At 40.1% G+C, this 23,340-nt stretch overlaps 1 protein-coding gene across 1 annotated transcript in view; it reads right to left on the bottom strand.

Moving 5' to 3' along the window:
• The window catches only part of CSMD1 (CUB and Sushi multiple domains 1), a 930,570-nt gene that overhangs the window by 93,149 nt on the left and 814,081 nt on the right, over positions 1-23,340 (bottom strand). Inside the window, exons 36-41 of the mRNA XM_033142996.1 lie at positions 21,940-22,036; positions 21,468-21,572; positions 9,003-9,121; positions 4,300-4,369; positions 2,404-2,520; positions 578-787 (exon numbers count right to left, since the gene is read on the bottom strand). Of these exons, the coding sequence (XP_032998887.1) occupies positions 578-787; positions 2,404-2,520; positions 4,300-4,369; positions 9,003-9,121; positions 21,468-21,572; positions 21,940-22,036 (718 nt within the window). The remainder of the gene's footprint in view (positions 1-577; positions 788-2,403; positions 2,521-4,299; positions 4,370-9,002; positions 9,122-21,467; positions 21,573-21,939; positions 22,037-23,340) is intronic.

Below are 23,340 nucleotides of genomic sequence, written 5' to 3'. Positions count from 1 at the left end.
TTCCCCAGTTACATACTTATCCTCCGAAAAATACTGTGGCTTTGTAACTATGTCCATACAAATACTGGCTACAATCCAGAGCAGGCTAAAAACACTCTTGTTTCCTTTCCAATCATTGGGCATTAAGCAAACTGCTAATAAATGAACACATCACAGAAACATATATTTCTAGTGTTGAGAATTGTGAAATGTCTAACAGGACATCTATTGCCCAGACCAGTTCACATTTTAAGTAAAATAATATAAATACAAAGCACCAAGGCAAAATGGAAAAAGTGCCATGGAACAAATTCCAACATGCAAAAACTTAAAGAAGAAAAAAAGAGAATGAGGTCTTCACCTGGAACTGAAAAGAAAACAGGTACAGCACCAGGAAAGTTTCCCTGGGGAGGAAATTCTACAGGCAAGGGGCCACAACAACAAAAGGGACTCCCTGGTAACCAGTCACCTGATGGCATGCAAACCTAGGAGAAGGGGCTGAGAAAATGATCTTAACACTCTGTCCGATTCACATAGGAGAAGACAATTATGTAAGTCCTCAAATTATAGAATTAAGGTTATGTCACCGGTTGCTCACCTTGATATACAAGTTTAAATCCTTGCCTATTTTCCGAGTGGTCACTGTAAAAATGGATGAGAGTTTCATGCGTTGTGCTTAATAAAGATGGAGGGAGGTCTGTTCCACTGAACTGGCCAATCATAGAACTAGTGTGATATGGACCATTCTGGATTTCAAGGAAGTCATGGTTAGCTTCGGTGGAGAAGTTCAGAAACTGTATATGTGCCCCTGTATGGGGGAAAAAAGTAATAAAAATGATATTACCTATCAGTCCTGTTGTAACCACAGCATTAGGACATGCTGCTCTGTAGAGTCCCCCCAACCACCAGATTTGGATTTCTAGGAGAGGCGTAAAACCACTGTTCCATGAGCAGAACTACCGGTAAGAAGTAATCAGAAAATGGAAGCTACAATGCAAGCTCATGTGTTTTGCAAATGGGATCCCTAATAAAAGCTGTCTAAGAGACAGATAATGTTGTAAAATATATATATAGCAAAAGGAATCTATATTGTAACATTGCTACCTTTTATAACCACACAGTTTCTATTATCCACAAAGTAATTAGTGTCTAACCTCTATACAAATCCCTAAAATACAAGCAGGGCATTATTTTAAAAACAAGCTTAATTATTAAGAACCTGACATTATAGCTGGATTTATAATAACCAAACTGATTAATTTAACTAATTAGCTTAGCACATAATATTATCTTTACTTAGTGTATTATATTACATAAATCCATGTAAGGAAGGAAAGCTGTTAATACATAAAATAAATGAATACCTAGCTAAGTGTCCAACAACAGGCCAATTTTAATTAGCTAACAGTGCAGTCCTATACATGTCTACTCAGAAGTAAACCCTGTTTAATTGTACAAGGCTTACTGCCACAGCTACATGTGTATACAGCCTAAATATCATAATTTGCTATTTTTTTTAATACCGTAGTTAGAAACTGTATTCTCATTTTGTTCCAGACTCCCATCTTTCTTTCAATGGATGAAAGAAAGAATCACACCATCCTAATTATTATTTATCCTAAGATGCTTTCCCTTAAAGACACAGCTGCAATTTGCTAATGAGCCCAAGAAGGTTGTAAACAAGTTCTAGCTACCCATGAAATTATTTAGGTAAGAAGCGTTCGGGACTTTTCAATCTAGTTTGTGATGATAAACATATAGCCTTATTATCTTCTCCACATGAATAATGTATAGATTACCAGCAAACACATCTGAAGAAAAAGGGAAAGAAATGCAAAGTGAGTGGCCTGGCCTCTTGTTAGAGGACTGAGAAAGGACAGATCAAATTGAGTAAGGTGTTTTATTTCGAGCCACCATTCCAACTCATACTACTCAGAATGAGGCAGAGAGATTTCACAAACAATGCTTTTTTTACTAAAAGTAAATGTTGGACCTGATCCATCCATCCCTACACTTAACATTGGACATGAAAACAACTCTCCCTGTATTGAGCCCTGTTGGTAGAATACGGGGAGGTGACTGTGGAGGACTCCTGCATGAGAAAAAAGATGTAGCAAGTGGGCAGCGAACAGATGGGGATTTCCAATTTCAACCATAAATCTATTTTTCTCTGGATAAAGCAACACACAAAAGCAGCGGCTATATTATTATATATTACTGTAACATCATTCACCTTTCCACAATGTGCCCATGGTGGTGTACAAAGCCTATATAGATCTATCTATGTGTCTAGACAGACAGAAAGACAACAAGAAATATGTGGCAGTCATTGTTTTGGAAGTTAGGGAACTCCCAGAGTTCGCAAATTCTATGGTTGAGCTGAATTGTATCATCATCCATCATCATCTTCATCAAGATTCTTACCATATCCAACAGGCAATAATATCTTCCATATGCAGCCCAGGTTACTGGGATAGTTTCCTGGGAACCCTGGGCTCAGTATTACTCCAGCCATATTTGTCAGTGTCCCGCCACATTTGGCTATTGAAAATAAATTAAAATAAATTAATGCTATTATATTTCATAGTTTATTGAATTATGTATTACTTATGCAATGTTCATGCAACTGAAGTAATATGAACACAGAAACTTGAACCAACACAAAGCACTCCATTGTACATATAAGGCTGTTATCTGAAGAGGTTTCCCCATTCACTTTGACAGCTCTACACATGGATTCTTTTTCATGCAGAGGGCAGCATTAGACACTGAAGTTAATGGAGAAACCTCTGTAGGTAAAAAGATTCATTTGGGCAAGTCTGATCCAGCAAGAAATCACTAACCACAGTATACACCCACTGGTACGTCCAGGCATCATATGATGTGTAGAATGACCCCTTATCAGTTTCAATTATAAAATGGTCATCCGTACTTTTCATGGGATTGTCCCAGGCTCAGCGCAGGGTGGTGGAAGGGCTCTCGGGATGCTACAGAGAGCCTCAGTCCCACCTGACCAGTAGCACTTCCACTTCCAGCAGGGGAGACAGTGATGTCTCCAGTAGGGAGGGGGAGGCAGCCCAGGGAACTGAGAGCCGAGGATCTGGGGATGTTGGAGAGACCCTGTACTCCCCTCACGCAGAGGGAGAGGAGAGAGACACGCAATTTCTGTTGCCCCAAATGCGTAGAGGGATGAAACAAAAAGAGGGGAGGCAGGGATTTCGTATACCGAAGCTCTTATGTTGGGGTCAGAACCGGAAGGGGCCACTCCCAGATTCTGAAGACGGTTGATACAGACATGAACTTTTAAGCTCTGCAATGTACATAGTATGCACAATAAAACTACTGGAACAGCTGGAGTTTTGCCTGGTTACTCATGAGCAACCATCCAAGGACCTTTATATTCTGAACACTTAAATTATACAGTGGTAACTCGACTTACGAATTACTCAACATACGAATGAAAGAAGTGCCCGCACGCCTACGAATTTTTCGACATCCGAAGAACATCCGTTGGCGGTTTTAGATGTGGTTTACTCGACTTACGAATTTTTCCGAATATTTCGTTTCCAATGCATTCCTATGGGGAAATTGCTTTTTTTCGACTTACGAATTTTCCGACCTACGAATGTGCATTCGGAACGGATTAAATTCGTAAGTCGAGGTACCACTGTACTGGTTTCTATATGATTCAAGCATGACAAAGGGGTGATTTAATTATTTCTCTCTTTTTTGCATTAATCTGCACATTTATTTTAAATTATTCAGCTCACATACGTAAGATAATGGTTGAAATATCACCTTAGGCACAAGGTTATCTTAGGCAAATCACCAACACTGTCAAAATCCCCTTCTCTTCTGCAATATGTGGATGGTAATACTGGCTTGATCAATTATAAGATGTTCTATACCAGGGGTGGCTAGACTATGGTGCACTAGATGTTGTTGAACTACAACTCCCATCATCCCTGGCCAATGAGCCATGCTGCCTGGGGATTGTGAGAGTTATCATTCAGCAGCAGGTTCTATGAATCAGTATGTTAATTGACATTTTAATTCAACAGAGGAAGCTATACTAAATAAAAAAGCATGTATATGAAAGAGAAAGTTGAGACATGAGAAAAGGAGAAACCATTCCCTTAATTCTGGATAATCAGGGTCAATGATTCGTGGGTACCATCTGACAGGTGTAAAAGCAACATTTTCCAGTCAAATGGGCTTGGTATCAGCAGATACAAACTGCAGCTGCTAATTAACACTTTAGTTTTGTACTTATGTCATTCTTAATAACACATGGTTCATAAAGTATGCATGCATACCTACCTATACATAGAGGAGAAGGATAGTTCCAACGGCGAACTGTTCCAGGCATACAAGAAATATGAGAGCGCCCCTAAAATAAAATAAAAATAATGATTCATCGTTGTCATTTTTTTTTCTCCAGCTTTCCCCTGGCAATTTAGCATAATTATTCTAAGGAGAAAACACCAGCGTTGCTAGTGAAATCCTTTTGCCAATTACACTCCCCCTGTACTTTACTACCCATGACAGTTTTCTAATTAAGGTTAAACAAAAGACTACTGCAATAATTAGAATTCCTTTTAAAATGGGAAATGAGTTGTGCCACATGTCTTAAGAAACTGTTTCAAAACCACTGTTCTGAACTCAATTATTGCATAGGTTTGCAGAGCAATGTAACATCCTCATTTGCATTCTTCACCATGCTACCAAAGGACGGGATTTATTTCAAGATCAGACAATGGTTTGGTGTAGAAAGGAATTTTTTAAAAGACTGCTCTCCCTTTTTTTCAGTGGAGAGCGCAGAACAGGATCACACCATAATGTCTTAACTATACTGCCCAACCAACATAATGTACATGGTTTCAATTCCAGAAATACTGAAATCATAGTTTAGTTGGGATGTTTTGTTTTAAAAAAATCTCTCGTCACATACATACAGAGAGTGCGGAATTAAATCAAATGTAATCTCTACCCAAGTTATTCTCAATATCGATATTGAGAATATACTGCTTGGCAGGGGGCTGGACTGGATGGCCCTTGTGGTCTCTTCCAACTCTATGATTCTATGATAAACTTCTTTATGGATAAACAACACATGTGCTGTGGCTGCAATCCAACAGAGTTATCTCAACTCTCTTTCCTAGGGGTTGAACTAGATGACCCTCAGGGACTCTTCCAGCTCCAGAATTCTGTGATTCTATGAACCAAAACCCACTGAGATAAACAGAAATGCCAGCTTTGCCCCATGACCATAGGTGCCCAGGGCCATGAGTGCCATGCACCGTGCATGGCCGTGGCACGGAAATTTGTGGGTGCCTGGCTCCTTCATGGGGAATTATGTGGGTGCTCATGCACCCAGGGCCCCAGAACATTGGCACCTATGGAGATAAATGGATATAAGGTTGTCCCATTCCTTGTTGGGTTGTGGTTAGTCTGCTGAAAATGTTGCAAATTGTGGTGATAGATTTCATATTTCACAGGGTTTCAGCCACAGAAAAACATATGCAGTTGGGCTCACAAAAGCCAACTTCCCTGACTTCTCCTTTCCACCCCAAGGAGCTCCCACTCCCAAGAGTTGGGAGTGGGTTTGAAGAGGAAGGAAGGGATGGGTTCATAGAGAGAGGCAACTACCACCATTCCATTTCATTGGAAGATCTCATGTTCTGCTATTGTGAGAGAAGGATGAAAAGTATTTCTATCCACAGCATGCATATTTTTATCCATCTTTTTCAAATCCTAGAATGCCTAGATTCTTTCTTTCTTAACAAAGAAAAATAATAATAACAACAACAACAACAACAACAACAACTTTTCCTCAGGGGAGTTGTATTCCTGTACTATCTCCACTGTAACTCTTATTTTTAACCCTAGTGTGCTTATTATTAGGGTGGCTACCAATCAAATAGTTTAGAAATACACCATCATATTTAGGGGGCCCTGCAAACATTCTTTTTGTTGCTCATTCATGCTGATTTGATTTATTTCGTTTTCTTATCCACCCTTCACCACATGGTCCCCAGGTGGGTTACAACAATAAAAAATATACAATTATAATAAATTATTTGAGCTCATGCTATCAGAGAAGCAGCCATGTCTGATCTCACTGTCAATACTCTTTGTGACTGTAAAAATAAAAATAAAAATGAGGTGGTCAAATGGCTTGATTTCCAGACAGTGCATATTCTGTATCCTCTTTCTGGAACTCCTATAACTTTTCATAGCACTAATCTTCTCTGTAGGTTTTTCCCCCTCCTGCTTTTGTAGCTCTACAGCACTTTCGAGGAGTGATAATGTGGCAGTATTGGGGAAATGTCACAGAACAATTAATAAAGCAGAATAAATCCACCATCAATGTATCATTATTGTGTTCAGAACATGTTGCCAAATACATCCACAATAAAACAATCTAACTCTTGTGATGACAACATTGAAACAAGTGTCATATTCTAGTGAAGCCCATTGTCAAGGGCTAAGGCTAGCCCTGTATTTACCCAAGATGACAAAGCATGAAGTACAATGTACTACAGTACTAATATATAACCAAGTGCTTGTCGAAGCAATGCAGTAGTATTCCTTTAGGTGCCAACCAATAAATTTCCTCCATAGCCAAGCCTTTTGGCATTTAACTATCTGCAGCCTTTTAGAAGTGGGCAGGATGTTTTCCATCTTGGTTTTAATGTGGAGTTTTTGTCTGTCTGACTGTCTGGTTGGTTGTAAGTCGCTTTGGGTTGTGCTGGGAAAGACTAACAAATTTAATAAATACATAAATAGAAGTATTGCTGTAGACATGGATTATTTATTGTATAATGCCATTCCTAAACCCCTTCTCCTTGTTGACTTTCAGTGGTCTAATTTTAGATTACAGTCATACCTTGGTTTTTGAACAGCTTAGTTCTCGAACGTTTTGGCTCCTGTACGCCGCAAACCCGGAAGTGAGTGTTCCAGTTTGTGAACTATTTTTGGAAGCTGAACATCTGACGGGTCTTCCTGCAGCCAATCAGAAGCTGCGCTTTGGTTTTCAAATGTTTTGGAAGTCGAACGGACTTGCGGAACTGATTCCGTTCAACTCCCAAGGTACGACTGTATATTTTATATTCATACTTATGGGAAAAAATGTATATATTCTGGTAGCTACGTTATATGTTTGTCCACTGGTGACTTGTCAGTGTAGGCGGATGTGTTTAAAACATATGCATTGCCCAAAGAAAGGCAGTAAAAAACACTGTGTCAGAGAACTCACTTGATCTTTGGCATGTGCAAACTATTTATTTAGATTTCAGCAAAAGAAGACCAAATGTAATATTTCAGTCTGCATCCTAGTGCTTAGCAGCACAGGTGCTAGCTCAGAATCTACCAGTATGTCTCAGTGAGATTTTTGCACTTGGATTGAAGTAAGAAAGGCCATACATTTATTTATAAATCAAGGAAGACTGCATTAATATATTCTCACATTATCATAATATGGCAATTACCACTAAGAAAAGCAATACCACAGACTGCAAAAAAGGTCTGATTAGGCATGTGAGGCTTAAAAAAGAGAAAAGAAACCCTGGCAGAGAAGCAGGTATATAAATGGAAAATCAACTCTATTTTACCTTTCAAGAAGATAGGCCCATTATGCAAGCAAAACTAATTTTATTATGACTATTTTATTTGCTTTGCAGAAGGACCAATAGAAAACAATAACAATCTAAGAATAATCAGAATTAATAATGAAATAGGAACAGGGAGGAAGATAGCAAGGGAAATTAAATGAAACCACAACTTCCAAGTGTCCATTGAAAAAGAAAGAGATGTACAGAGGCAGGCAGACATGTCTGAAACAACAGTTGTCTGACAGTTTACTGTCATATTTGGAGATAGATCATAACCCAGTGGCAGAGAAAAAGATTTGCTCACAAAAGTTCCCAGTTTTAATTGCTGGCATCAGCTCCAGTAGATGGTATGAAAGGCCTTTGCCTTCAACACTGGAGAGTGACTGTTACTCAGAATTAGACAGTACTGGGCTAGATGGTTATGACCTGATACATGGCATGTTCCTTTCCTGCAGAATTTATTAAAATGAATGCAAAATGTATACTCCCAATCCAGAGAAAATTAGCAACAGTTAAGACCTATTTAAATTAATAGGGATTCTGATTATTTATGAACATCATGTCCAACTGATTTCTGTTAGCTATATCACTTGATATAAAAGAGTTGCAGGTGTAGTAGTCTCAGAAAATACGAAAGAGAAAATAGCTGATGTTCCTCTGCTGGAGCAATTTTTTTTTTTTTTATGAGAGAGAGGGGGGAAATATGCTAAGTTTTGACTTTATGCAGTTCTCTTCAGCAAGCAGAGTGAAAAAGCAGCCATCACTTATTTATCCTGATCCTTTTGTAAAGCAGAAAACGATCTATGTTTTCATATGAGACAAAAAGCTGGAAATAGTTCAAGAGGATACCTTTTCTTCACCAAAAGAATTTGATCAAACAGAAGATATTGCAATACCTGCTTTATAAATAAGGAAAATACAGTGAGTTGGGTCCAGCCTGCTGTTCTACAAATCCTCCTTCCATTTGCCCAAGTGAGTCACAGGCTTCTGCTTTGCAAACTGGGTGCTTCCAGAGGGGAAAGGAGTTGAGACATTTTTGCTGTGTCCCAAACCCTCAGGACAGTGGTTCCCAATTAGTAAAGTATTACGGACTCCCTGTCCCCCCCCCAAAAAAAAGCCAAGCCGCGGACCCTTTACTTTTGAAATATTTGATATCTCTATGGTAGTTTTTGTCATGTGAGTGGTGCCACAGATCCCCTGGGCACATTACACAGATACCCTGGAGTCCGCAGACCCCCCCAATTGGGAGCCACTGCCTTAGGAGATGTAAGTTGTGGGAGCAAGAACTGACAAAAAAATCACTTTCACCATGGACACATCCATGTTGTGGGTTTCTGCTCTATTCAATTATGAATCCAGCCCAATATGTGAGAACAGCAACTCTACCGTTTCAAAAGAAAATGCAGGTACCTGTAACGTGTATCCTGGCTCACACTGAAATGACAAAACATCATTCACCATATATCTATCGCCCATTTTGAATCCATTGCTAGGAATTACTGGTTCTGGGCAGGCAGCAAGGCCTACAGCTAAAACAAAATAAAGGGAAGGGGGAAATGGAACAAAACATATTAAAATATTCATATTGTTTTTAAGTTTTATTATTATTATTATTTTGTTCTTTAGCATATAACATGATCTAATCAATTCACAAAATTAAAAAGACGTTATCAAGTCCCTGACTTAAGCATGCCATAATCTAAGTGAACACAAGGGAGGAAATGATGCAGGAGGACAGAAAGGAAGAACAGTTCAATATAAATACACAAACAGATACATAAAGCCATCAATAGTATGTATGTGTGTATATATTGCACACACACACACACAGAGACATATATACACAGACAGTCACACACAGAGACATGTATATACATATGAAACAATGGTAATAGGTCACATTTTATATATTTGCTGTTGAGTAAAATTAGCTTCAAAATATAAGGGTGTGACAAATCTAGAAATTCATTCACACTCACAGAAGGAATTCATGTTTAATAATGTACACTGAAAGTGTTGTGTGTGTGTGTGTGTGTGTGTGTGTGTACACATGCATGTGCAAGTCTCTTGAACAGGACATAGTGTGACATGACGATGTCTTACTGAAGATTGTATGGGGCTTAAAGGAAAAGATGGGTAGAGCTCTAGCTGCCATACTGCAGAGCCAGAGACAAGGTATTTTTTTAGACCACATCATGCTTTACATGCTGTAGTTCTCATTCACAGCTTATGAATATCAAGTACTGTTTTCAAGGGTAGCATGCCTCTCTTGTACAGGAAATTGCTTACTGCATGATCTTCACAGGTCAGCTAACTCTTTTGGCATAGGACATAAAACTCATTAATGTCAATACTGATCACTCTCCCAGTGATCTCATCCCAGTTCCTGCTTGTTAAATACTTTTGCCATTCCAGCTCTGGCACGAGACATACATCCAGGCACGTCATTACAGTGACCTCCAATATTTTCCAGGCATCACTGCCATCACTGACAAGAAAGCTCACAGCACTATAATCTAGTTAACATTTCTGAAACTCTATTAGCATTCATTACACGACACTGTCAACTAACCAAAATAAAATTCCCTAGGCTGTTTGATCCAGTCTCAAAAAAAAGCTTTGCTTCTTACGTTTCACAAAAAAGAAATATGATATATATTAGTGTGTGATACACACATGCACACACAGATGTATAATTTAAATATTGCTCTTAATTTCTATGAAGTCTCGGTTTGCAGTGAATAGCCTTATTCCTTGGCACAGAGAACAAATTCTGTGCAAGTTTGAGAATTAACTCATGAATGTGAACAGAAGTAAACCCTTAATATATGTGGAATAAAATTGTGATCCAATACGTTTCCAAGGGGGAGATCAAAACAAATAAAAAATATTCGGTTAGAAAAAATACATCTGCACTAAACACCACTTGATAGACTTGAGCTTTAAGCCCTGCTTAATTATTATTATTATTATTTTTAAAAATAAGATAGAGAAGGAAATATACATTTATAGAGCATTCTAGAGCAAATGAGAGAGAATCAGAGTAGAGAAACCATGGCCATACTCAAAGTTCTGCCAGCTTGAACCAGTTAGGACAAAAAGTGGAAGGGGGGGGTGTTTGTTTGTTTTGCTGCACCTGCTCCAGGACCCAGATGAGGTGCTATCTAGAGAACGAAATGGACCAGCCCTGTTCTGCCCCATCCCTGTAATTCCCTTTTTCAGGTAGTAGGAGTTTATTCACTGTGCTTGGGCAGCTGCAGCAAAAGCCTCTGGTGAAAGCTAGCAGACCAAAACATCCAACACCATAGACTGGAAGGCAGAAATACTGCCTTAGGAAAGTTGAAATGATTCGGAATCCACTGAAATAATGCTTCCGTGCTTCAATTCTTCTTCACGGAGAAACCACACAACCCTTGATTTTACACCTGTATATCTCTGGCAATAGCACAACATTTATTGCCAAAAGTTAGAGTTTATATTAATTATGCCTTATCTAAGTATTCACCTGTCATTCAAGCCACTGGAACTGTGGCTGAGGTTTAAATTATATCTTATTTTCACCATCCAGTATACCAGTGAAAAAGGAGCACAGACATGTCTCTCAGCACTTTATTTATATAATAGAATAAGGTGGATCAGAAATAACAGTGCGCACTAAGCAGCTGGGCCTGCATCAAGAAGATAAGACTCTTAAAAGCTAGAATCAGCTGTTTGTGGGGGAAAGGGGTTCAGGGGGGAAATAAATCCAATCCCAACTCCCCTACTGAAAAAAAGATAATACACAGGATTTTCTTATTTATTTAAGAATTAGGCATACACTAGTCCAGCTCTTGGATCAGAACAGGGAACTTGGTGTACAAACTATTCACATGTTTGATCCTCCATCCAGCTAGGGGAATACATGCAGGAAGCCCTAGGTGGCAGAGGGGAGGTCATTCCATCTGGCAATGCTTGCACTGATGGAATGACCCCAGGAGTGTTATTCTGAATTCTTCTCATTGTCTCCATTTTTTCAAAGATGGCACATCCAGCCACTTCCAGTACACATCTGGTCCCTTGGAAACAGGCAAGTATGCTGGTGTGTAGGAGGGCAGGAATGGAAATACCTGGATGGTGGAAGCTGAGTTTGTCTGTCTTGCCTCTCCTATCCTGCAGGTATCTATTAATTTGAGAGTACTTGGGACAGAACCACAAAGCTCGGGAAAGAGACTGTGGCACCAAGATCAGCAGCAGCAACAACAACTCCAAATTATTTCAATTCTAAATATACAGAGCAGATGGCACCTAGCTCTATTCAGAAGTTTAATGGTAAGAATAAGCACTTTGAATTAAACCTTGAAACAGACTAGTAACCAGTGCAGACAATACTATGCCAGTGATATGTTCTGCCCTAACATCCCTGATTTTAGTGTACAACTTCCAACATTCTTCATCATTGGCTATGTTGGCTGGGGACATTGATGGAGATTAGTCTAAGAACATCTGAAGGGCACTATACAGTATTGGCTACTCCTGTTCCGGACCAACTAATGTTTCTGACCTGTCTTCAAAGACAGTCCCTCTTACAGTGCATTAGAAAAATGTAATAGTGAAATGTCTAGGGCTCTCAGTGGCTGGCTAGTACAGCTTTACAGGAAAAGAGGGTGGGAGATGTCGCAGATGAATGCACTCCTAGCTGCTGCTGGCACCTAGTCTTATAGTATCAGTAAAAGGTAAAGGACCCCTGGACAGTTAAGTCCAGTCAACGGTGCCAATGGGGTGCGGCGCTCACCTCACTTTTCAGCCCAAGGGAGTTGGTGTTTGTCCACAGACAGCTTTTCAGGTCATGTGGCCAGCATGACTAAACCGCTTCTGGTGCAACGGAACACCATGACAGAAACAAGAGCGCACAGAAACACTGTTTACCTTCCTGCTGCACTGGTACCTGTTTATCTACTCACATTGGTATGCTTTCAAACTGCTAGGTTGGCAGAAGCTGGGACACAGCAATGGGAGCTTACCCCCATCACGTGGATTCAAACTGCTGGCCTTCCGATTGGCAAGCCCAAGGGGTTCAGTGATTTTGATCACAAGGCACCCGCTGGCTCTAGTACCCCACACCCCAGATGATAACTTCAACTTTTAAGGAAGAGTGTGTTATCCAAGGCAAACTAGAGACTTTCACTGAGGTCTCAGGAACTCCCAATTGAGAGAGAACTTCCAACCTATCTGGATTTAGTTTCTTTCTCTCCCCCCACCCCCAACCATGCCTACCACAAGATTTACAACGATAAAGTCTGCCTTCTGGACTCTGTGTATTTCCCTTTCTATTCAGGCTTCTTAAGAACTCTAGATCTCTTTACTGAATTATTGCTATTTGGTGGGGTGTGATAACAAATCCAGGGTGTGGCGAGAAGTTCAAGAGGTAGTATGAAGAAAGAAGACTAAAACCACAAATACAGACTTTGGGTGTTTAAAATCACCTTGCTACCACTCCTTAATGCGTTCTGAACTTGCACAATTCCCTTTCTGTAAAGTCAACATCAGAATTACGGGTAAGATTTCCTATTGCTGTTCGACAGGGACAGCCCATAGTGGTATGCTTGGCAATTATTTTTCCCTCAAAGGAATACTCAAGCAGGTAAGGAGAAAGGAAGATCAATGTATCAATAACAGAAGCCAGAGGTAGGCTATTACTATCTTCCTTCCCTGCATACAGAATCTAGGAGATTTTAATAGATTCCTTTGATTGCCACTGCGAGCTGGAAATATCTTCTTCTGTCATGATTCTCTACATCACAAATCCTGGCTTATGTTTCCATACATAATGCAGCATAAAGTTAAGAATTCCAATGATTGGGGAGTTAACTTGACCCAGTAAAATATGAATAACAAGTTCATGTATCCAACAGCATGCTCTGATGTATAAGTTTTTGTCATGTCCATTTCAATTGGGGTTTAGACCTGCTTTTGGCACAGAAACTGCTTTGGTTGTCCTGTATGATGACCTCTGTTAGGAAAGAGACAGGGGAAATATACATACATCCTTTATTCGACCGATAGTCAGAAAGAAAGAAAAAAACATTTCTCAATACAAAATTATAGAACTAAAAAAAAAAACAAAAAACAGAGGGATACACAATTAAAATAGGACAGCACTAGTAAACCTCATGCAGATAACCCACACCGAGACATTCGATTTTGCACTTCCGACACTTGAGCGCCAGGAAGAGGAATTTAGCCACAGATAAGGCTATTTTCCCAGTGGGCTTATTCAGCAGATATGCTACCTGCCTTTCTCTTAATCGAGAGCTAAACTGAGATAAATATGGGGCTATGAGATATTGCCTTAAATCGTTATAAAGGGGACAACTCAGTAGAATGTGTTCTGTGGATTCTACCTCTCCTATGTCCTTTTTACCGGTAATTCTCCTCGACCTTTCAGCTGCTTTCAGTACCATCAACCAAGTTATCCTTCTGGAGCAGCTGTTCAAGTTAGGGGTGGGTGGCACCACTTTGTGGTAGTTGTGGCCCCACTTGGATGGCAATTTCTAGAGGGTGATGCTTGGGTGTGTGCTGCTCAGTCCCATGGAACATTCAATACGAGGTTCCTCAGGGTTCAAGTCTCCCCCTCTCCAGCAGCTGTTCAACATCTATATGAAACTGCTGAGTGCAGTCATCTGGAGCTTTGGAGTATGTTGTCAGCAATATGGTGATAACACACAGTTCTTCTTCTTCTTCACATCTGCAGGTGTGGCAGTGGATATGCTGCACCATTGTCTAGGGTGGCCATATTTCAAAAAGTGAAAATTCGGACACAAAACTTATTTGTGGCCAAAGTTTATTCAGCACATAGATATAAGTTATGGACAGTGCTTTTTTGGAGGGGGGTGCAGGGGTACGCATACCCCTAAACATTTTGTGAATCTAGGTTTGGCCTCATTGAGGGGCAGTGTTTCATTATGAGTAGGAAAATGAGAGTACCCCTAAACGGTTGTTGTTTTTTAAGAAAAAAAAGCAGTGGTTACGGAGCATGTGTATGGAGTATGAAAACAGATTGGGGACACTTGTGTTAACAAACTTGCTTTGAAGCTAGGGAGAATAAAAGATAATGCTGTTTTGAGTAATCTTATGGCCATCAGAATGCAATTTTACCCATACTGCAATTGGAACTCCTTAGACATTTAGTCCTTGAAATTGAAACTTGTTTAACAGACAGATAAAAAAGCACTTAACATACAACTTGTAGCACAATCATGTACAGCTGAAGTACTTCGAAAAGTTGTTCACAGGCTAGGAACAACTACAGTATAGGTACTACATGAGTCTTTGCTAGAAACCGAGAGATTCTTATACTACTTGTTTCGAACTAGTTAAAACAAAAGCAGATAAAATTTTGGAAATGTATTAGAAAACTAGATATAAAGTCACATTTTGTGTGTGAACTCTTGGTTTCCTCTTTCAGATCATTTTGTTTTTATGACTGATGAAAATTTGAGAATAACTTTAATGAACTCCTTGTAGAGTTTGTTGCTCTTTTGACTCAAGAATTTAATTAATTCTTCCATTAATCTAAATGGGCTTTTCTACTGCTAATGATTCCTTGTAGCATAGAAAATAACCTGATGATATGGCTAATTTCTTCCATATAACAATAGCTGTCAATCAAAACTAGCACTAAAGACAGCATCATTATTGCAATCAATCTGAGACTGAATTATTGCATAAAACAAAAATGCAATATTCTTTCCTCTTCCCCCTCACCATTTTGAGACAATGAACATCGCAGACACTGTGCTAAATGTTTACATTAAAAACCCTTGGCTTAAGAACTGGTGTCACAGTGTAGCTTAAGGGTGTGCAATCTGAATTAAAATACCAATGCACATAGAATGTCTGTATGCCTTTACTATGGGTAAATAAAGATTCTAGGTGTGCCTTTGGCAAACTCTAAGCCATAGTCATTCATCTGAAACATAAAAAGACTCGTACTGCTATGCCTAGCAAATCAGGCTATTATCAATTCTCTTCTTCTTCAAAGAAAGTTTCCCCATCTGTTCACTGATATTGTATGTCCATTTCATATTTTGTATTTCTTACCCAAAATATGGGTGTGCTCAATTTACAGGAAGGCCAGAGTAATAGCCTTCAACTGTACAGTGGGAAAATCAGGATATTCCAGTGCTTTGTGTGAGGGTGACTCTTGCTGGATTTGGGGTGACTGTACTTGTATTTAATAAATACAACAAACCATTTTCCTTTTGAAAGAAAAGGTTTAAGCATGTGAAATAGGTTTTGATAAAATGCTACTGAAGCACATCTATCCTTTAAGCAGAAACCTAAGAGCTCAATATAAGATAAAGAATGGAAAGAGGTACCGGTAGTTGCACATTCAGAATAAAGAAGTGGGGCTCCTGGCAATGATCTAGACCAGGCATGGTCAAACTCGGCCCTCCAGCTGTTTTGGGACTACAATTCCTATCATCCCTGACCACTGGTCCTGTTAGCTAGGGGTGATGGTAGTTGTAGTCCCAAAACGGCTGGAGGGCCAAGTTCGGCCATGCCTGATCTAGACCCACAGCTTCATTAACTTTACAACAAAGGAGATACACTGTGGATCAAACCATACAGGCATTTTTCAAGGTAGGAGGTTGGTAGGAAGTGACAAACTTGTCAGTATGGGTGAAGAGCAAAACAACAACAACAATTTATTATTTATACACCGCCCATTTGGCTGGGTTTCTCCAGCCACTCTGGGTGGCTTCCAACAAAAGATTTCAATTGCATTAAACACTAAACTATTCAGCCAATTATGAAACCATACTGTGCTTTACTGCATACTCAGGGTAGGTGGGCATGAAGAAAACTCCGAATGAGCCGCTGAAAGGAAAAAGGCCAGACCACAACTAATGGCATATGAATGGTCCAAGCCAGGCATAGGCAAACTCGGCCTCCAGATGTTTTGGGACTACAACTCCCATCATCCCTAGCTAACAGGGCCAGTGGTCAGGGAAGATGGGAGTTGTAGTCCCAAAACATCTGGAGGGCTGAGTTTGCCTATGCCTGCTGCAAGCAGATGCACGATGTGTATACGTGCCTTTTTTGCTCTTCTAGAGCCAAAAACAATACCAGCCCACTGCACCTACTACAGGGAGTGGGAAAATATCAACTGAAATGTCTCCTGGTGATAACAAAAACAAAACCCTTGCAAATATAATAAAAGTAGACAGAATTTGTTCCTATGTTCAGTTGCTTCACAAAGGCCCTTTGATGCTATTTCTTCTTCCATCTTGATCCATGGAAAAACTTATTTTGTTCAATACACACAAGCGCATCAGCAGCAAAGGAGCCTGCTGTGGCTGTGTATTCTGCACAACTTTCTGTGTAGCTAGCTGCTCAATTATATTATTATAAGCTACCCACACTGCAATTATTTTGCTAACATGAGATGCTAAAAAGCTATTAAGTTCTAGAGGGATATTTGTTTGTATTGATAGATCTATCTGAAAGCAAAGTATTTTTCAGCAAAAAAAAGGCAGTACAGTCTAGCGCCCTGACACTAAGCATTTTAAAAAGATGTGAGTGCCATTGATTTCAGTGAGCTGATTATCACGTAAACTTGCTTAGGACTGGCACATTAAAATTGCTGGCCAAATCAAGAGACAAAATCAAGATTTTTATTAAATCAGTACTTGTCCAGATTATGTTCATAAGATATGGTGATTTATTGCCATTCATTTTCATTGCAGCAATTCAGAACTGTGGGCGAGGGAAGTACGTCTGATAACATTTCATCAGTGAATTAATTGGGAGCACAGAAAAACACTCACATCGAAACTAAGAAAGAATATGCTAAACTAATCTTCAGTGTTTCCTTCTAATCACAGAAATGAAGAAGACATGCACATCACAAACCTAACGTATTTGGTTTCGTATTTACTTAGTGACACCTTTTTTCCCCCTCTAAAAAATAATAATACTTATCACCTCATGTCTGATCCTAAATTGGTTGTATAACGTGCTGAAAAACAAGGCTCATTATATTTCAGATTAATTTAAGTCATGATTCATGGCAAAGCTATCAACGCAATTTTGGACTCTAGCTAAGGCTCTTTCCTTTTGAAAATAGAAGCAGAAGTAGAACCACTGACCACTGTGTTTTTAAAAGTTAGACTTCCTTGCAAATTCTGAAAAGCAGTCAACAAGGGAAAGATAGTGGACCTTATTCATTTTTTCTTCTACTGCCCAATATATGTCTCAGTAAGACCCAGGCTTTTCTTTTTAATCCCACCGATCATTGCCCGGGACGATGACCACATGAAATACTTACTGGCGAATGCCAACCCACTGATATCATGTGGAGTGGCCATCTACATATTACAGTCCCTGAAACTCAGGGCCACCTTTTTGGCTAACTTTCCTCAGCCCTAGTCCTATGTAACTTCCTGACATAGACACAGTCGACATGCCCCGTTATTGCTCTTTATCTCATCTGTATTACTCAGTATGATTTTACACTTAATGTTCTAACTGTATTCGTAGTATTCTATGTATAATTGCAACAGGTCACTGCCTGGTCTCTCACAATGTGCTATGGCCATATGGCTAATGCAATAAATAAATTGATTGATTGATTGAAAAGCAGTCCATCTCCTGTCCCCATTACCTGTTTCAGAGCAACAGGCAAGCTCTAACTATGACTAGTTTAAAACAGCATGCAGATGCTTCTGATTTTTCCTTGCAGTCCCACAGGAGAAGGGAAAGGAAAACATGTAAGAAAAGCCTGCTGGATCATATCAAAGGCTTATCTGATCCAACATCCTGTTTTCCATAACGCCCAACCAGATGCCCAAGAAAGCCCCAAAGTGGAACACAAAGGTAGCAGACCTCTTCCTCTATTGTTCCCCAGAAACTGGTATTCAGTGGCATGCTAGCTCAGATATGGAGGTAGCATACAATGATCATTACGAGTAGTCATTGATAGCCATGAACTTGTCTAATCTCCTTTTTAAGACTGGTGGGCATCACCACAATCGGTGGTAGCAAATTCCATTGCCCTAGAGCAGAAGTCTAGGTTTTGCACGTTCACGTATCACTAAACTATGGCTTAATGTTTCAACTGGAATGGACCACTGTTAACACAAAGTCAGAAGGTTTGATCTAACCTTGCAGATAGCAGGTAAGAGCAATAGACGAGTTACTGATATCAGAATCCTGTCCAGGACGTAACATCTGCAGGTGCTATAAACCATCAGCCTTTCAAAACACATTCTGCATAAATAAGCTTCAGAAACTCATTTGGCATCATCAATAAATTACCTCTTTTTCATATAAATTACAGGAAGCTTTGCATACAAATAGTAGAAATAAATAGGGAAATTGAACCACAGAATAAAGATACCCTGTGGCTGATTGCTGGTCCTGAATATTTATCATCAGCTGGAAATCTGGCCTTTCCAAAAATTTGCACACATTAACATTTTAGAAAAGTGATTACCCCAATTATAAGTATTACTATTGATGCTTATCGGTATAGTTGCTTGTTTGGGACTGCTCATTAAAAGGAGATGAATATCAACATTAAGGGACTATTTGGTGCCTTCATCTACATACTCTAATAAGCCCTAGTCTCACAGAAAATTGTTATTGCCCTTCTACAAGGTAATAGAATGTTTGCATAGGCAAACGTAAAGATGTTTGGTGAATCTAATCTTCTGTCAAGCTATTTATCAGACTAATAATTAATATCTATATTCATGCTTAAAATTTAAGAGTCACCTTTGTAACGCCTACCTCTAGCTAATATGAATGACTCACTGATGTACATAGCTATGCACAGAGGACACCACTATTTTGCATCAGTAGTTTTAAAAAGTTTGAAAAGGACATGAGTGCCACTATGTAAATGAGAGTGTGCAAAATGTTCCCCAGTGATCAAATCTCAGTTAACAACTTCCTGTTATCCTAGCGGGAATACCATGGCTTAATTTCCAAATCCTCGTTCAAATGATATAGAACTTTACGCTATTGGAGGTCTGTGTCACACTTTACTTTTATTTAGGCTACAATCCTAATCCAATTTACCTGGAGGTAAACCCCACCAGAAGTGGCTTAGTCATGCTGGCCACATGACCCAGAAGCTGTCTGCGGACAAACGCCGGCTCCCTTGGCTTATAGAGTGAGATGAGCACCACAACCCCAGAGTCGTCCGCAATTGAACCTAACGGTCAGGGGTACCTTTACCTTTACCTTTAAGCCCCACTTAATTCAGTAGGGCTTACTTCTGAGTAGAAATGATTAGGATGGTGCTGTAATTTACTGAGTGAAAACATAGTGATGACCCTTTTGGCATAAAATACAATATATTCCTGATCCAAGCACATGATGCAGCAGAAAATGATGTCATTCTCCATGTTTACATGAAGAAAGAGAACCAGCAAGAATAATTAGCATCCCAACTGTGCTTTCAAGTATTTAGTGATCCCTGTTTATGTTGTAACATTTATACTTACTTTTTTATTCTTTTCAAAAATATTGTAAGCTGTCTTGCGCAATACTATGTGCCCTTCTGCTGATATGGGGGGGGGGGGGCGACCCTGACTTTAGCAATCTGGTATGGGGGCTAAATGTATACCAGGAAAGCCAAATAAATTTAGGATACAAGTTACTAAGCATTCTGTCTGCAAGTTAAAATAAAAATAAGAATGATCACACCTTTATTGATAACTTCCCTTGTCTGGTTAAACAATATACAGTAGTTCTATATCAGGCACCCCCAAACTCGAACTTCCAGATGTTTTGGGACTACATTTCCCATCATCCCTGACCACTGGTCCTGTTAGCTAGGGATGATGGAAGTTGTAGTCCCAAAACATCTGGAGGGCCGAGTTTGGGGGTGCCTGTTCTATATAAGCCATTGGGGTTAACAATACACCGCAATGGAAACTACAATGGCATGTGAATTCGAACCGACCCTGTTGTTATTTTTCAACTATCAACATGCATAATTATAAAACAGCAAATCTCAAAGACTTTGCAACAACTGTACACCCTGCCAGAGCAGCCTGTGTGCTGTACACAACATTCCATGACTGAAAGGGTAGGACAGACAAAACCATTACATGAAGCATGCAGTTGCTACGATTCTCTGCCATTATATCAGCTACAGAGATCACACACAAATGTGCACATATTGACAAATGTATAGAATAAAAGCGTAAAACAACCTTTTATCCATGCCATAAAACTGGACATTATTAACATAAAAAAATACCAGAGGAAAGACAACACAGTGAAGACAGTTCTGGATTTATGTAGGGGGGGGGGAATGTTGTTATGAGTTTAGAGGGTGGGCTCTATGCTTGAGTCCCATTCTAGTTCCTAGGTCCACACTAGCTTCCTGGTGAGGTAATGGCCCTCCCAGTATGGGACATGAAGGTAACAAAGGAAGAGGCTCTGTGCCACACAGCCAGTGGGTGGCTCCCTTCCCTCAACTGCCTGGCAGTTAGAAAGACAAAGGCCAGAGTTGAGTTGTGTGTGAAGCTAGAAGCAAGGCTGAAGCCTGGGCAGCAGGGAGACAGAGCCATGCCTGATTTCTGCAGCAATCCAAGGCTGTGACTATGGAAGAAGCAAGATCCTCTGGGGGGTTAATGCTGTGAGCCTCTCCATCAAGTTGTGTGTGTGTGTGTGTGTGAATAAACCATATATCATAAAGACACCATAGTCTCCACTGACCCTCATTCCAAAGGAAACTGAACTCTGGATAAGCACCTGGAACCCCTGGAATTTTGCACCGCTTTGGGTGGCGTGCAACAATGTGATGATATGAATGATACCTAGCAAACACAAACAAGAGGCACAATGCCAATCAAAATAATAATAAAATAAAAAACTTACTTTTGTACTCTAGGTGAAAACCAGCAGCTGCCACACTAATGTCAGAGTGGAAGTGCAAGTAAAGTTGATTGGAGGTGCTGTTCAACAATGCTGGTACTGTAGTACCTACCAGAAATATGGGACAGGTTATGAACACTGTCATTTAGCACAAGATCTATACAACACAGGAACCTTTAAAGAAGCACAACATATAAAGAAGAAGAAAACATATAGGGTGAGGTTCAACATCACATTATTCTAAATGTTCCATTTGTGCAAGCATATCAGCTTGACATATGTAATAATGGTTGGAGAACTGACTTGCAACTTTCAGGCAAGTGTGAACTTTGAAGGAAAACTGCATTTCAGCTGGCATATTTTTTTTAGAAAGTGTGAATTAGGAGGTCCACATAAAAAATACGAACCTATCCAAATTTCTTCACCATCCCTATGGTTTGGCCATTATAAGACCACAATGTAGATTTCTACATACCTGAAAAACTCCCAAGCCTTGGTGCTGTCAAGTCACCACCATCATAGATTTCAAGAGAGTCCCAGTTATGCTCAGTGGCAAAGCTTATGACCTGGATCTGTGAAAGAAGCACCACCGGGTGTTCATTAAACAGTATAGTTACATATCTTTTCAGAAGTTGCGACATCAAAGACAAAAAAAAGCAGCAAAGAGATTGACAGCAAAACGTAGCTGCATAAGCTAAACACACATTTTGACCTCACAATATTGTGCACGTTTGTAACTGCAAAGTGACATCAAAGAGCAGCAACTGATCATGGAATAACAAGGCATTCATTGCTGAAGTGTCACGTTTTCCAAAAAATGACAGACCAATCTTCAGTGGGGCCTAGAAGGAATGGGAGTGGCAAATCTACTGTTGCATCCTAAGACCTGGTGGCTCTTGCTGGCCAGGTCGGTGAATGGTGAAAATAGTTCTTTATTGCATTTGCTATGCCAGTTCCAGGCAAGCACAGCTGAAAGGCCTGGGGCATCTTCCAGGCTTAGGATATGATGTTACCAAAGCTTTCACCTCAATTTCGAAGTGCTCCATTTCAGTGCTTCCTGCTTACTCTTGCCAGCAGGAGAACCACTAGTGGTAGTCTCCCATCCATCTAGGTAGGGTGCCCTCCTTTCACTGCCAGTGCTCCTCTCTGCTTGCAGAGGCCAGCAGAGAGGCACGGAAGTGCCATCCTAAGCGCCCAGTCATCAACATGGAAGGGTTAGGATAGTACTCTCTATCAGAGCAGAGCTGCATTACAGCAGATGCACAGGATGAATTGTATCAGACTTCAGATGGTAGATAAAATATATGGATGTTACTCCATTTAAATGCCCTGAACCTATAAATCTAGATGTTAAAATATGAGCTAGTCTAGAAGCCTCCTTCCTTTTCTGCTACTTTTGTAACCATGGGTATATTTTCAATGTGAAGGAATATTCAAACATAGAACCTTCCACTGTGCAGAAAAAGGCACATTACAAAACTGAATAGCTTGGATTCAAGTTAGCAGCAGATGACAGATGATTACAAAGGAAGAAAGGCATCTATGTGGGGCTACCTTTGAAGGTGACCCAGAAACTACAACTAATCGAGAATACGGCAGCTAGACTGGTCACTGGAAGCAGCCACAGAGACATCATAACAACGGTCTTGAAAGACCTACATTGGCTCCCAGTACGTTTCCGAGCACAATTCAAAGTGTTGGTGCTGACCTTTAAAGCCCTACACGGCCTCGGTCTAGTATACCTGAAGAAGCGTCTCCACCCCCATCGTTCTGCCCAGACACTGAGGTCCAGCGCCGAGGGCCTTCTGGCGGTTCCCTCACTGCGAGAAGTGAGGTTACAGGGAACCAGGCAGAGGGGCTTCTCGGTAGTGGCACC

This window comes from Lacerta agilis, chromosome 3 (genome assembly GCF_009819535.1).
Source record: "Lacerta agilis isolate rLacAgi1 chromosome 3, rLacAgi1.pri, whole genome shotgun sequence".
Taxonomy (NCBI): domain Eukaryota; kingdom Metazoa; phylum Chordata; class Lepidosauria; order Squamata; family Lacertidae; genus Lacerta; species Lacerta agilis.
Note: the sequence above shows the minus strand (reverse complement) of the source record. Positions and strands in the feature narration are given on the sequence as shown.